Here is a 12,248-nt window from a genome sequence, read left to right as displayed (position 1 = left end):
AATAAACTCAAATTAAATTCAGTATATAATTATCTTATCTATATATTTATCTTACATAATTTAAGTGAAATATGCAATTAAATAGATGAAAATACAAATATATTATTATCCTTTTGCTTTTGTAGATTTATTATTAGAGAGATAAATTTATAAAAATTGATAGGTTCAAACTTTAAAATAAAAACATAACCGAAATCATTTAAGGAATCTCTACTTGTTAAAATTTCAAAACTCTTGATTACATTATTATATCAGGGAGATTTTATTCATAGCCTTCATTTTATTTTTTATAGTCACTATTTAAAATAATAATTAAAAAATTATTTTATATTTTATTATATATTTTAAACATGAAGGCTGTAAAGAATAAAACGAGGCCATGAATATAATCACCCTTATTTATAATAAAATGATTAAATGAGTATTAAATTTATTTTACATATTTTATTCTATATTTTAAACATGAAGGCCGTAAAGAGTAAAACAGGGCCATGAATATAATCACCCTTATTTATAATAAAATGATTAAATGAGTATTGATTAACGAACTTCTGCTTTAATTTTGGAGCCTGTATTCATTAGATTGATAATGGGCCATACTTCTCGTCAATAGGGCCATTTTCTGAGAATCAATCACTTTTTTCCAATATCTATTTGGTCCGGTCAGAACCGATCACCTATCCACCGTGGGCATGCATAACGTGCCCACATGATGTGACAATTGTAATTATAGTAAATAATTTTAATTAGAGTAAAATTTATTAGTTATCTTTCCTAATTAAAATTGTCACATCAATGGTGAGCACGTTATGCATGCTCACGGTGGATAGGTGATCGATTCTGTTGGTCCAGTACTGTTGTTTATTGAACAACTGGCAATCCTATTCTTAACCTTCATTTTCCACTTTGTAGCCCTATAATTTAAATAAAATAGATTTTTCTGCCATGTCCTATCAGATAAAAACACAAGAATATATAATGGAAAGAAAATATACAGGAATCGGTTTTACATACTCAAGCCACAGTTGTTTAGATATTTGCAATCAAGGAGAGAGTATAAGAGTAAAGGCTAGAAATTTTGAACTTATTAGTATTTGTATTTTATAATTAGAATTGTAGGGACTATAGAGAAAAAAAAGAGTTTGGGATAGAATTGAATGTTTTACTCCATGATTATGCATAAAATAATGTCTTTTATTTATTATATATTTTGTTCACAGTTAACTGTATTAAGTTAATTTTTACGAGAACCCAACTCTTTGCTTACATACATATATACTCGTTTTTACATTTTAAAAATAGAAGTAGCATACGCAAGAATAACATCAAATGATACATACGAGAGATTCTATGTTTCAAAATCTTATATTATCTTTTATTCGACGATGTAATTTTTTTTTTTTCTGAAGGGTCGATGATGTAATTGTTGTCATGTGTATTTAAAAAATTGTATACTGCACACAAAAATAAATTTTATATAGCGCGCACTACAGCAACGACTTAATTACGATTAGAACTAATTAAATAAATGATAATTGTGTAACCTGGCTAATGCATTAGCTAGCTGCTTTGTGTAATCCATGTGTTGTCCAAGGCAATACTATATGTTTAGCTTATGTGAACGCGCAAGTCCAAAAAAAAAAAAAGCATATGTGAACGCGACATAATAAACACGTGTGATATTTATAGGCATGTAATTACAAATAAGAAATCTTTGTAAAATCAATTAGTAATATTCTATTGTCCATTGATTCAAGGCTTACTTTCTTTTTTGGTCTGTTCACCAATTTAATGTCTATCTATTTTTAGTAAGTTTTTATTCATATTTTAATTAGTGAGTCCTAATAAACAATACACTTTTTTCTCCACTCAACTAATAAACAATACACTTTGTGGGTCCCTTTCTCCACTCAACCAATAAACAATACATTTTGTGAGTCCCTTTCTCCACTCAACTATAATACAAATACATTTTTTCTTAAAACTCGTATTTTGCCTCTTAAGTCTTGAATTAATGGACTGATAGAGTATATATTACTCCCTTCGTCCCATTAAAGTTGGCCACATTTCCTTTTTGGGCGACCCACTAAAGTTGGCTACTTTCCTTTTTGGGTAAAAATTAATCAACTAATCTACACCTAATTAAACCTATCTTCTACACTCATATCCTCACTCATATTTCTCTCTCTCACACCGCGCCTCCCTCTCTACCTCCCTCGCGCCGCTCTCTAAGATCTTCTTCTTTCTTCTTCTCCGGCGAAGACACCGCCGCCGGCCGTCGGCTCTCGCCCCGGCCCCGACCTCTCTCGCCTCTGCTCTCCCTCTCTCTCCTCTGCGCCCCCGACCTCTCTCGCTTCTGCTCTCCCGCTCTCTCTCCGTCGGACGCTTCTCTCCTCTCTCTCGTCTGACCGCCGGCTTCCCCATCTGAATCTGTCGTCGTCTCCGGTGAGCAAGGCAGCAATCGCTTACCTTAGGGTTCCGATTCACGCGATTTAGGGGTGGTTCGCCCAGATCTGAGGTGGCGCCGTCTGTCTGTCTGCGCCGCGACCCCATGGTCGCCGCCTCTCTGGTCTGCGCCGCGACCACCGCCGAACCTTTCCCCTCTCTGAGGGTGGCGCGATTTGGGTGTGATCGATTTTAGGCGGTGGTTTGAGGGTGGTGGTGGTTGTTCGCCCAGATCTGAGGGTGGCGCGATTTGGGTGTGATTTCAGGCGGTGGTTGTTCGCCCAGAACCTTTCCCCTCTCCTCTGCTCAATGTTTTTTCAAGAATTTGGTTTGATTTTTTGGTGAAAATTGGATTGATTTTTTGGAATAGAAAATGGTTTGAATTGATTTTTTGGTTTGACAGCCAATTTCTTGGTTTGGATGTTGACAGTCGTCGCCGGAGCTGACAGCACCGGCACCGGTGCCGGCGCTGGCTTGAAAAATGGAACAGAAACACTTGGAAGAAAAATATGGACCACAATTAATTAATTCTTTATTTTTGATGGACTATACTTAATTAAAACATACTTAAAACATAACAATCTTTTTCTTAATCTCCGTGCCGAAAAGAATGTAGACGACTTTAATGGGACGGAGGGAGTAGTATGAATTTGGTGTCAAGATTTACATACCAATGTTTACGTATGTGCCAACAAATTAAATATGATCTTGAATACTAATATATATAAATGGAAATTTTGTATCAAGATTATCAGACGATACTTTTATGTAATCTAAATACTCCAATAATTAATATTTTGTCGGCAAATATGAAATCGGACACACACACACACACATATATATATATATATATATATATATATATATATATATATATATTTTTGCAAGTACTTGTTCCTTTAGAGATGAGCTTCTTCTAAGTCCAAACAAGTCAAATTAAACGATAAAAGCGAGGCTTCTGCATTGTGTTAGGTGGAAATCATATACGCCAACATAAATGGAGTATATTCATTATGGTATGAGCTAGATCGATAATCCCGATAAAGCTATTTCAATTTTCATATGACAAAATATGCAATCAAATTGCATGTGATTGTTGGGTTTTTCTGTAGCTGGATATATATACTTATTTTATTGAATCTCCAGCTTTTTTATTGAATCTCCAGCTTCCAACTGCTCATTTTTCAATGTATATTTAGCTCCGCTGGAAAGCATAAAATCTATGCTATTCGATTGCATTCTGCACATATATAGTTATTTTTTGAAAAATTCATGTCTCAATATTTAACATAATATTCCATGATCGTCCACAAAAGTTGGGACTAATTACTATTTTGGCGTTCATAAAAAAATAGAAAACTTTCCCTTTAACTAATACATAAACTATCATCTTTTCCTTATCTTTTAACCTTACAAATACCTCTTATTTACACAAAAAAAAAAATCACCTTTAATTCAATCACAACTACTAATTTTATCTCAACTACTAATTTTATATAATAGTAAAACCATTTTTCCACTAATCATCTTTTTAATTAAAACTCGTCAAAAAAATGTGCCCCATTTTTCATGAACGGATAAAGTAGTATTTTAAAACTGTTTCTTTGACCTTGTTGGCCTTATCAACTTGACACATCAAAATTTTGAGACCAAAAAAATATGTTACATGATATTTTCGTGATAAATATTTAAACGATTGCTATCATAATTAATGCTAGGTTCAAACTATTATGACAGTTTCAAATATATTTAAATGTTAAGATAATAATATATGATACGTTTTAAATTTTATGCGTGATTTTCCATCTAATATAATTATGAGTAACATTCCAGATAATTAATGTTTTGGGGTCTTTCTTGATATACAAAGAGGCATGTGAAATGGTCCTGGTCCAGGTCCAGGTCCAGCCTCATACAAGATAATATACTATATTTTTAAGTAAACTGGTTATTTAGGAGTATTAACACATCAAAATCGATCACCTATCCACTGTGGGCAGAAATAACGTGCTCACCACTGATGTGGCAGTATTAATTAGGAATGAGAATTAATAAATCTTATTCTAATTAAAATTATCTTACTCTAATTACAATTGTCACATCAGTGATGGACACGTTATATTTGCCCACGGTGGATAGGTGATCGGTTCTGATTAACACATATATGCTGTTAAAACAAAAATGTGTAAAGAGATTGTTGTGCTCGACTTCAACCAAATTTCTTTGACCCTTTTTGATATTATATTTTAATTAGGACTCGGCAAATAATATTTACTTTAATTCTTCTTTTACAGTAATTATTTTGTGGCAAAAGGGTTCTAAGCCTTTTAGACTGAATAGTGTAGAAAGGCCCAAACTTTGACAAAATTAAAAGGTATAAATATTAAAGTAGTCCTTTACAAATTCTTTTCTATCCGTAATGACAAGCCACAGCTTTTACAATTATTTTCATATTTTTAATACTAAGAAGCACATATACCTTTGGTATTCGTTTGACTCACTTGTTTTTTTTTAGTTTTTGTTTTTTGTTTTTTCGTTTGCTAATTCAGTGTTTCATATTCGATTACAATAATAACCTAAGTAATTAAATTATATTGATATTCGATTTTAAGAAATAAAAAGCACAATAACCCAATTTAGAGAACTTAATATAAAGAACCTTGTATTAATATAAGTACTTTATTTTGGACGATATATCAACCATTATTTATCATGAGATTAAATCAACGTGATTCACCTGCCCTAGATTATGTAAGATAAGATATTATGTCATTGATATCAACCATAAATATATTTAATTACTATACTAGAACATCTGACCAAATTAAATAAAATTATGCGATGATATCATTTACGACTGTAGGTACCTTCTCTCATAAATAATTTAAAACATGGTTTCACGAGGCATTATATAAATTATGTACCGTCAACACAAGTAACAATAATCTTTTTAATTTCAAGTTTTTAAAAAAACAATAATCTTTTTAATTTCACAATTTTAACAAGTGGCGGAGGATTACTAATTAATAATGATTTATCAAATTAAGCAATCACAAGTATATATGCAGAGTACACACGCATATATATACTGTATCGTCACGCGTGTCAGGCTTTTACAAGGGAAGGAATATAACTAATTTACAACGCTTGTTGTTAATAAAAAGAAAAGGTAAAAATGTTACTATAACATTTGCCAATATAAAAGGTTTTTGTTTATCTTGAATAAGTCATTCCATTTTGTTGCAAAAAAGGAAGTTACATAATTATTAATAAGGAAAAGAGACTAATAGGTTAAAACAAATGCCTTTGATATGCTTGATTCTTGCATTTAATTAAGGTGATGCCTCCTCGGTTTAAGTTAATAAATGATTATTATACATCAACGTTATATATTAACACAATAAAATATACATAAAGAATGTATTACAACTTGTAGTCTGGTCTGTTCTATGATTCTATCCACCCACTCTTGAAATAATTAATTAACGTCACAAATAGTTAATTAAAGTAAATTTGGTGACTTAATTGCTTTTCATCATTGACATCAAGAAAATAACAACTCCCAATTATTAATGTCTCCTATTTATGTATTTTTTTATGGGTAAATATCATGAAAACCCCTGAATTATACCCGCTTTATCAAAAATACGTTGAAACTTTTGAAATGTTCTCTAAACCCTCACTCTATCAGGCTTTTATCAAATATATCTCACATCTATTTTTCGATCACCAGAAACGTGATGTGACTCATCGGATGCCACAGTCAAATTTATATTCTATTTTTTTAAAATGACATGGCAAAAACGACGTCGTTTAATATCATATCATTTAGAAAAAAAATCAATTTGGAATTTAAAATTCACTTCTATCGTTTTTAAAATTCACGCTAATAACTTCGAATTAAAGAATAAACTCTTTCAATAAACCTTAATTGGGCACATTTCGATCCTATAGACTTCGATTATTCAGATTTTTTATCCATGGTGGATTTTTTTTACAAATGATATGGTATGAAACGACATCGTTTTTACCATGTCATTTTTAAAAAAAGAATATAAATTATATTATGGCATCTGGCGAGCCTCATCACATTTCTGGTGACTGGAAAATAGATATAGGATACATTTGATAAAAATCTGATAGTTTGAGGGTTTAGAGAATATTTCAAAAATTTCAGAATATTTTTGATAAAACGAGTATAGTTCAGGAGTTTTTATGATATTTACTTTTTTTTATAATCGCATATATAGTCATATTTATATATATTTAAGTTCAAATCCATTCTAAATTTCTACCGTAGAATTATCAACTCTGGCCATTTAATACACGACATTACTAATAGCTATAAAAATCTATTAAGAGATAAGTTTTTTTATTATTATTATAATATCTATTCAGATAAGTTTTTCGTACACAAATTGAATATACTTAATAGTATGAAATGTATTGCCCCATAAAAAAAGGAAAAAAAAAATCAACTTAGGAAATATACTCGAACGATTGTTTTACAATTTGGATGGTGTAGAAGTCTCACCTATGTGCGGATTGTTTATTTGTTTATATATTAGATATTTTTTATAATTAAAAAAAAATTCCGTCCATACATATTTCTGTTTTAAAACATTATCCTCAACAATTGTAAATATATCGTGTTAAAACATTATCATCTACACGTTATACAAAGAATGTTACTTTATCACATGTTCCATTGTTTTAACATGTTTTTCTATAACATAATGATGAGTACTATTCACATTAATTCATTACTATTTACCATAAATTTTGGAAATGACTAATGAGTAGTGAGAAATAAATTCATGAACTTGATCAAGAGAAGTCCAACACTTAACTTTTTTTTTTTTTGATAATTAAGGGAAAATTTATTGAGAGATCGAAAGGTACCAGAGGTACCAAAAGAAGAACATCAGAACGGGGGGAAAGAAGAGCAGTCGTCACAAGACGAAGGAGAAAAACAACAAAAGAAGAGTAACGAGATCAGTCCACAAAGCTAACTGCTTCAAACCAAGATCTGAAATCAGAAGGAAGTGAGCCCATTTGGAAAGTCTTCTGCCATTCCCACAGGCGAGATTTGATTTCTGCAATAATTTTTTCTTTGATCCAACACCCCTGGTCAAAAGTGCATCTATTCCTTTGTTTCCATATACACCAAATCACACAGATTCAAGCACCGAAAAGGAATCTGACATCCTTCTTACGCCCGAGATTAATAAAAGCAGTCCAACACTTAACTAGCACACCAACAGACCGATCAAGCCAGAAATATTTGTTAGATAGCCCAACTAGCTAATACCGTTAAAATGTAATTAATTAAATTTTCAAAAATAAAATTAATTAAATTTTCTTAATTATGTCACAACAATGAAAATGATCAACTAACGGATTTGAAGCCTCCATAATACGAGACATTTTAAAAATGTTCCATAAAAGAAAATCAAGTAATGAGCAAAACATGTGTTATAAGTTACTCCATCCGTCCACGATAAGTGTGGTGTGGATGAGAATGTACGAGTTTTAAGAAAATAGTGGAAGATGTGTATAAAGTAGAGAAGAGGTCCCACCAAAGTTAAATTATTAGTTAATTAATAAATGGTATGTGAGATGAGCTTTTTATAAATATTGTGTGTGAATGAGGTAAAAGTATAAAAGTATATGTTCTAAAATAGAAAGACCACACTTATTATAAACGAACGAAAATAGCAAAAATACCACACTTATCGAGAACAGAGGGAGTATAACTTAAGCCAGTAGTCCCCAATGGATATTCAAGCAATGCGGGCTCGTTTTTTTGTAAACAGCAGAGTCAAAGGGTTCAAATCCACTACTCCCTCTACATATAATTAATCACCTCTATATATAATTAATCATGCAAAATAAACTTTTCCCTCTAATACCCAATTATTAATTTAACACGTCCAGACAATTAAATATTCATAATTATTCGCTTCCCCAATAATATTCAGATCGATTCATACACCACACGCAAAAAAAAACAGTAGTACTTTAAGTCGAAAACAAATACAGCATCTCGATGTGTCGGGTATTAATAATGAATAAAAAGATATGGTTGTCAAATCAAATTATTAATTAATTGGGGATGGACCTTGCATTAAACATTTTATTTGTTCAACAAAGAGCAGTGCCCCATCCTCCCCCTTGGCCTTCCATAATGTGACTGACAAACCTCAGATTATATATATCTCCTCAATTCTAGATTTCTTAATTATTCAATCCCCTCCCAATTAACCAAACAAATCCCTAATCTACCGACAATGTCCACAGCCCAGCTTCCGGCCCGAGAAATCCCCGGCGAGCACGGGCTCCCGTTTTTCGGGCCCATAAAAGACCGTTTCAGCTACTTCTACAGCCAAGGCGAGCTCAAATACTTCACAACCCGCATGGACAAATACCAATCCACGGTGTTCCGATGCAACATGCCGCCGGGCCCCTTCATGGCCCGAGACCCGCGCGTCGTCTGCCTCCTCGACGCCGTCAGCTTCCAGACCCTCTTCGACACCACCAAAGTCGACAAGAGAGACGTCCTCGACGGCACCTTCATGCCGTCCACCGCCTTCACCGGCGGCTACCGGACCTGCGCCTACCTCGACCCCTCCGAGCCCAACCACGCAATTCTGAAAGGCTTCTTCCTCTCAATACTCGCCAAGAAGCACGACCAATTCATCCCGTTGTTCCGGCAGGCCATGTCCGGCCTTTTTACGGGCCTCGAAGGTGACCTCGCCGCCAAAGGCAGCTCCTCCTTCAACGATTTAAACGACGTCATGGCGTTCGAGTTCGTCTTCCGCTTGCTCTGCGGCGTGGGCCCGTCGGAGACCGGGCTCGGCCCGGACGGCCCGAAATCGATGGACCTGTGGCTCTTCGGGCAGCTCTCCCCGCTGATGACTCTGGGGATCAAATACGTCCCGGGCTTTCTAGAAGATTTCTTCCTCCACAATTTCCCCATCCCTTTCTTCCTCGTCAGATCTTACTACAGCAAGATTTACGCAGCTTTCGAGAAGAACGCGGGGAAGCTTCTAGAAGAAGCGGAGGAACTCGGGTTACAACGCGACGAAGCGTGTCACAACCTCGTGTTCCTCGCCGGCTTCAACGCTTACGGCGGGATGAAAGCCGTGTTCCCGGCGCTCATCAAGTGGGTCGCCGCCGCGGGCGCCGACCTCCACCGCCGGCTCGCGGCGGAGATCAGGGCGGCGGTGAAGGAAAAGGGGGTGACTCCGGCGGCGTTGAACGAGCTGACGCTGACAAAATCGGTGGTGTACGAGGCTATGCGCATGGAGCCGTCGGTTCCGTACCAATACGGGAGAGCTAAGAAGGATTTCGAAATTCGGAACCATGAGAACTGCTTCTCGATTAAGAAAGGGGAGATGCTGTTCGGGTATCAGGCGATGGCGACGAGGGATCCGAGAATCTTCGAACGTGCGGATGAATTCGTGGCGGAGAGATTCGTGGGGGAGGGCGAGAAGCTGTTGAAGTACGTGTATTGGTCGAATGGGAGGGAGACGGATGAGGCGACGGTGGAGAACAAGCAGTGCCCCGGGAAGGATCTGGTGGTGATGCTGTGCAGGTTGATGCTGGTCGACTTTTTTTTAAGGTATGATACGTTTGAGGTGGAATCTGGGAAGCTTCTCTTGGGCTCGTCTGTCACGTTCAAGTCCCTAACCAAATATGCTAATTATTAATTTCTTTTTTTCTTTTTTCAGTTTAGGATTGGTGGGTTCTTTAGTTTAGTTGTGGTGGATTTGAAGTTTTAGCCACCATTTCCGATTCAATTTCCTGTTTTCCTTAATAATGGAGATTTTTTTTTTAATTATTTGTATGTTGTATGATTGGCGTCTATATAGTTGTCAAGTGATAGGAGAATTTTTTTTCCCGTACTTTTTTGTGCTTTATAGTTTCAGCAGCCGAACGTCGAAATTAAACGATATATTTAAATAAATATAAAATATATTTAAAAATAAAATAAAACACATCAATTCCTCTAAATTATTTGATAATGAAAACTAACATTACATAATATTATTATAGAGTACTACACATCAAAAGAAATAAATAATACTTTTTATCATAACAAAAACATAAATAAAAAGTCGTGAAATTTTAACGAAAAGAGACAAAATAAAATATTTTAAAGTTTTCACAACTTATTTGTTTTAAATTTATTTTTGATGATTTTTATATCATATTGAATATTTTGTGACTAACTTATACCTCCTCCGTCCCACGAATCTTGACAGTTTGGTTTCGACACAGGAATTAAGAAGTTGTAGATTAGAGTTTTAAGTGTGTAGATAATAAAATATAAAAGTGATAAAGTAGAACAGAGAAGATGATAAAGTAAGAGAGAGAGAATGTAATAAAGTGATAAAATAGAATAGAGAAGATGATAAAGTAAGAGAGAGAATGTAATAAAGTGATAAAGTAGGAGAGAGTGGGTAATTAAGAACCTTTATTATTTAGCTAATTGTTACTCCCTCCATCCCAGAAATAATGGCCTATTTCTTTTGGGTACGGAGATTAAGAAGTGTTAAATTAAGGAGAAAAGTAGTAGGGACCACATGTTTAATGTTATGGTTAATTAGTTTTAAATATTTTTAATAAAATAACTCATTTCTTCATCAAGACCTCTTCTTCATCAATACCGGCGAGCCACCGCCACCGGCGGCGCCGCTGCCTTCCCTTCAATTTCAGATCTCAACTCAAGCCAAACCAAAAAATCCAATCGTCAAAACCAACCCAAAAATGATTCAACATAGGCAAAACTTCAATCGCCCAAAAATGATTCAACAGAAGCAAAACTTCAGATCTCAAGCCAAGCCAAAGAGAGAGAGGTGGTGGAGTAGATGGAGAGGGATACTCCTCGCTGGAGTCGAACAGTAGCGGCTCCTTCAGATGAGGGGCGACGACGTCACCAGATTTCTTAAATTGCAGAGTCGGCGACGGTGAGATCGAAGAAGGATGAGGAAATTGGGGCTCCATATCTGGATGTATGATTGTGCCAAAGAGAAAGAGACGAGGGGAGAAAAGAGTATTAGGGTAAGGTGGCGCCGCTCGCCGGTCTGCCAAAGGCGGCGGCGGTGGCTAACCGTGTTGGCAGGAGGAAGAGCTAGGGCTAGACTCTTCTCCCTGAAATTTTTGCATGCCCTAGCAGATGTTAAATCATTAATTTCTTTTTATTCTTTTTAAAAAATTATTAATTTCTATTATAAAAATAATGCTCAAAATGGATGTTAAATTAAAGATTGTGAAAAGATCTTTAATTTGATATAAAAATTATAAAAAATAAATTTGAGAATATTAAGTTATGATCGATTAAATTATTAAAATGAATTTTTGTTCGCTCTCATTTATCTATAATGTTGAATATCGTACTCTATTTTCATTGTATTTTCGTTTATTGGTGACAAAAGCATATGTCATTTTTTTCCTTTTAAAAAAGTTTACATGATTTTTAATTATAATTATTTAAACTACAATAATTTTTAATGCAATTAAGGGAGGAGGAAATTTGTATTAATTTTAATATGAATATGTAAATAAAATATTAGTTATATATCATAAAATTAGAATTTAAAATATTATATATATTTATTTAATTATGTGTACACATTATTTATTTATTTATATAACAATTTAATAATATATAATTTGGACTTTTACGAGCCAAAATTATTATATTAAATGACGGCTATTAATTTAGTTATGTTGATGCTTTAGTGTAATCGTAGCCCGTGCATCGCACAGGAGAGCGTACTAGTTCACTTAAAAAATTA

The 12,248-nt window shown here is 34.2% G+C and overlaps 1 protein-coding gene across 1 annotated transcript; it reads left to right on the top strand.

Moving 5' to 3' along the window:
• The first annotated feature begins 8,525 nt into the window (after positions 1-8,525).
• LOC131005339 (allene oxide synthase 3-like) lies at positions 8,526-10,346 on the top strand. The gene has a single exon (XM_057932253.1). It carries the CDS (start codon positions 8,736-8,738, stop codon positions 10,155-10,157), a length of 1,422 nt encoding a protein of 473 aa, XP_057788236.1. The 5' UTR covers positions 8,526-8,735; the 3' UTR covers positions 10,158-10,346.
• Positions 10,347-12,248: the final 1,902 nt, after the last annotated feature.

Source organism: Salvia miltiorrhiza, chromosome 1 (genome assembly GCF_028751815.1).
Source record: "Salvia miltiorrhiza cultivar Shanhuang (shh) chromosome 1, IMPLAD_Smil_shh, whole genome shotgun sequence".
Classification (NCBI taxonomy): domain Eukaryota; kingdom Viridiplantae; phylum Streptophyta; class Magnoliopsida; order Lamiales; family Lamiaceae; genus Salvia; species Salvia miltiorrhiza.
Note: the sequence above shows the minus strand (reverse complement) of the source record. Positions and strands in the feature narration are given on the sequence as shown.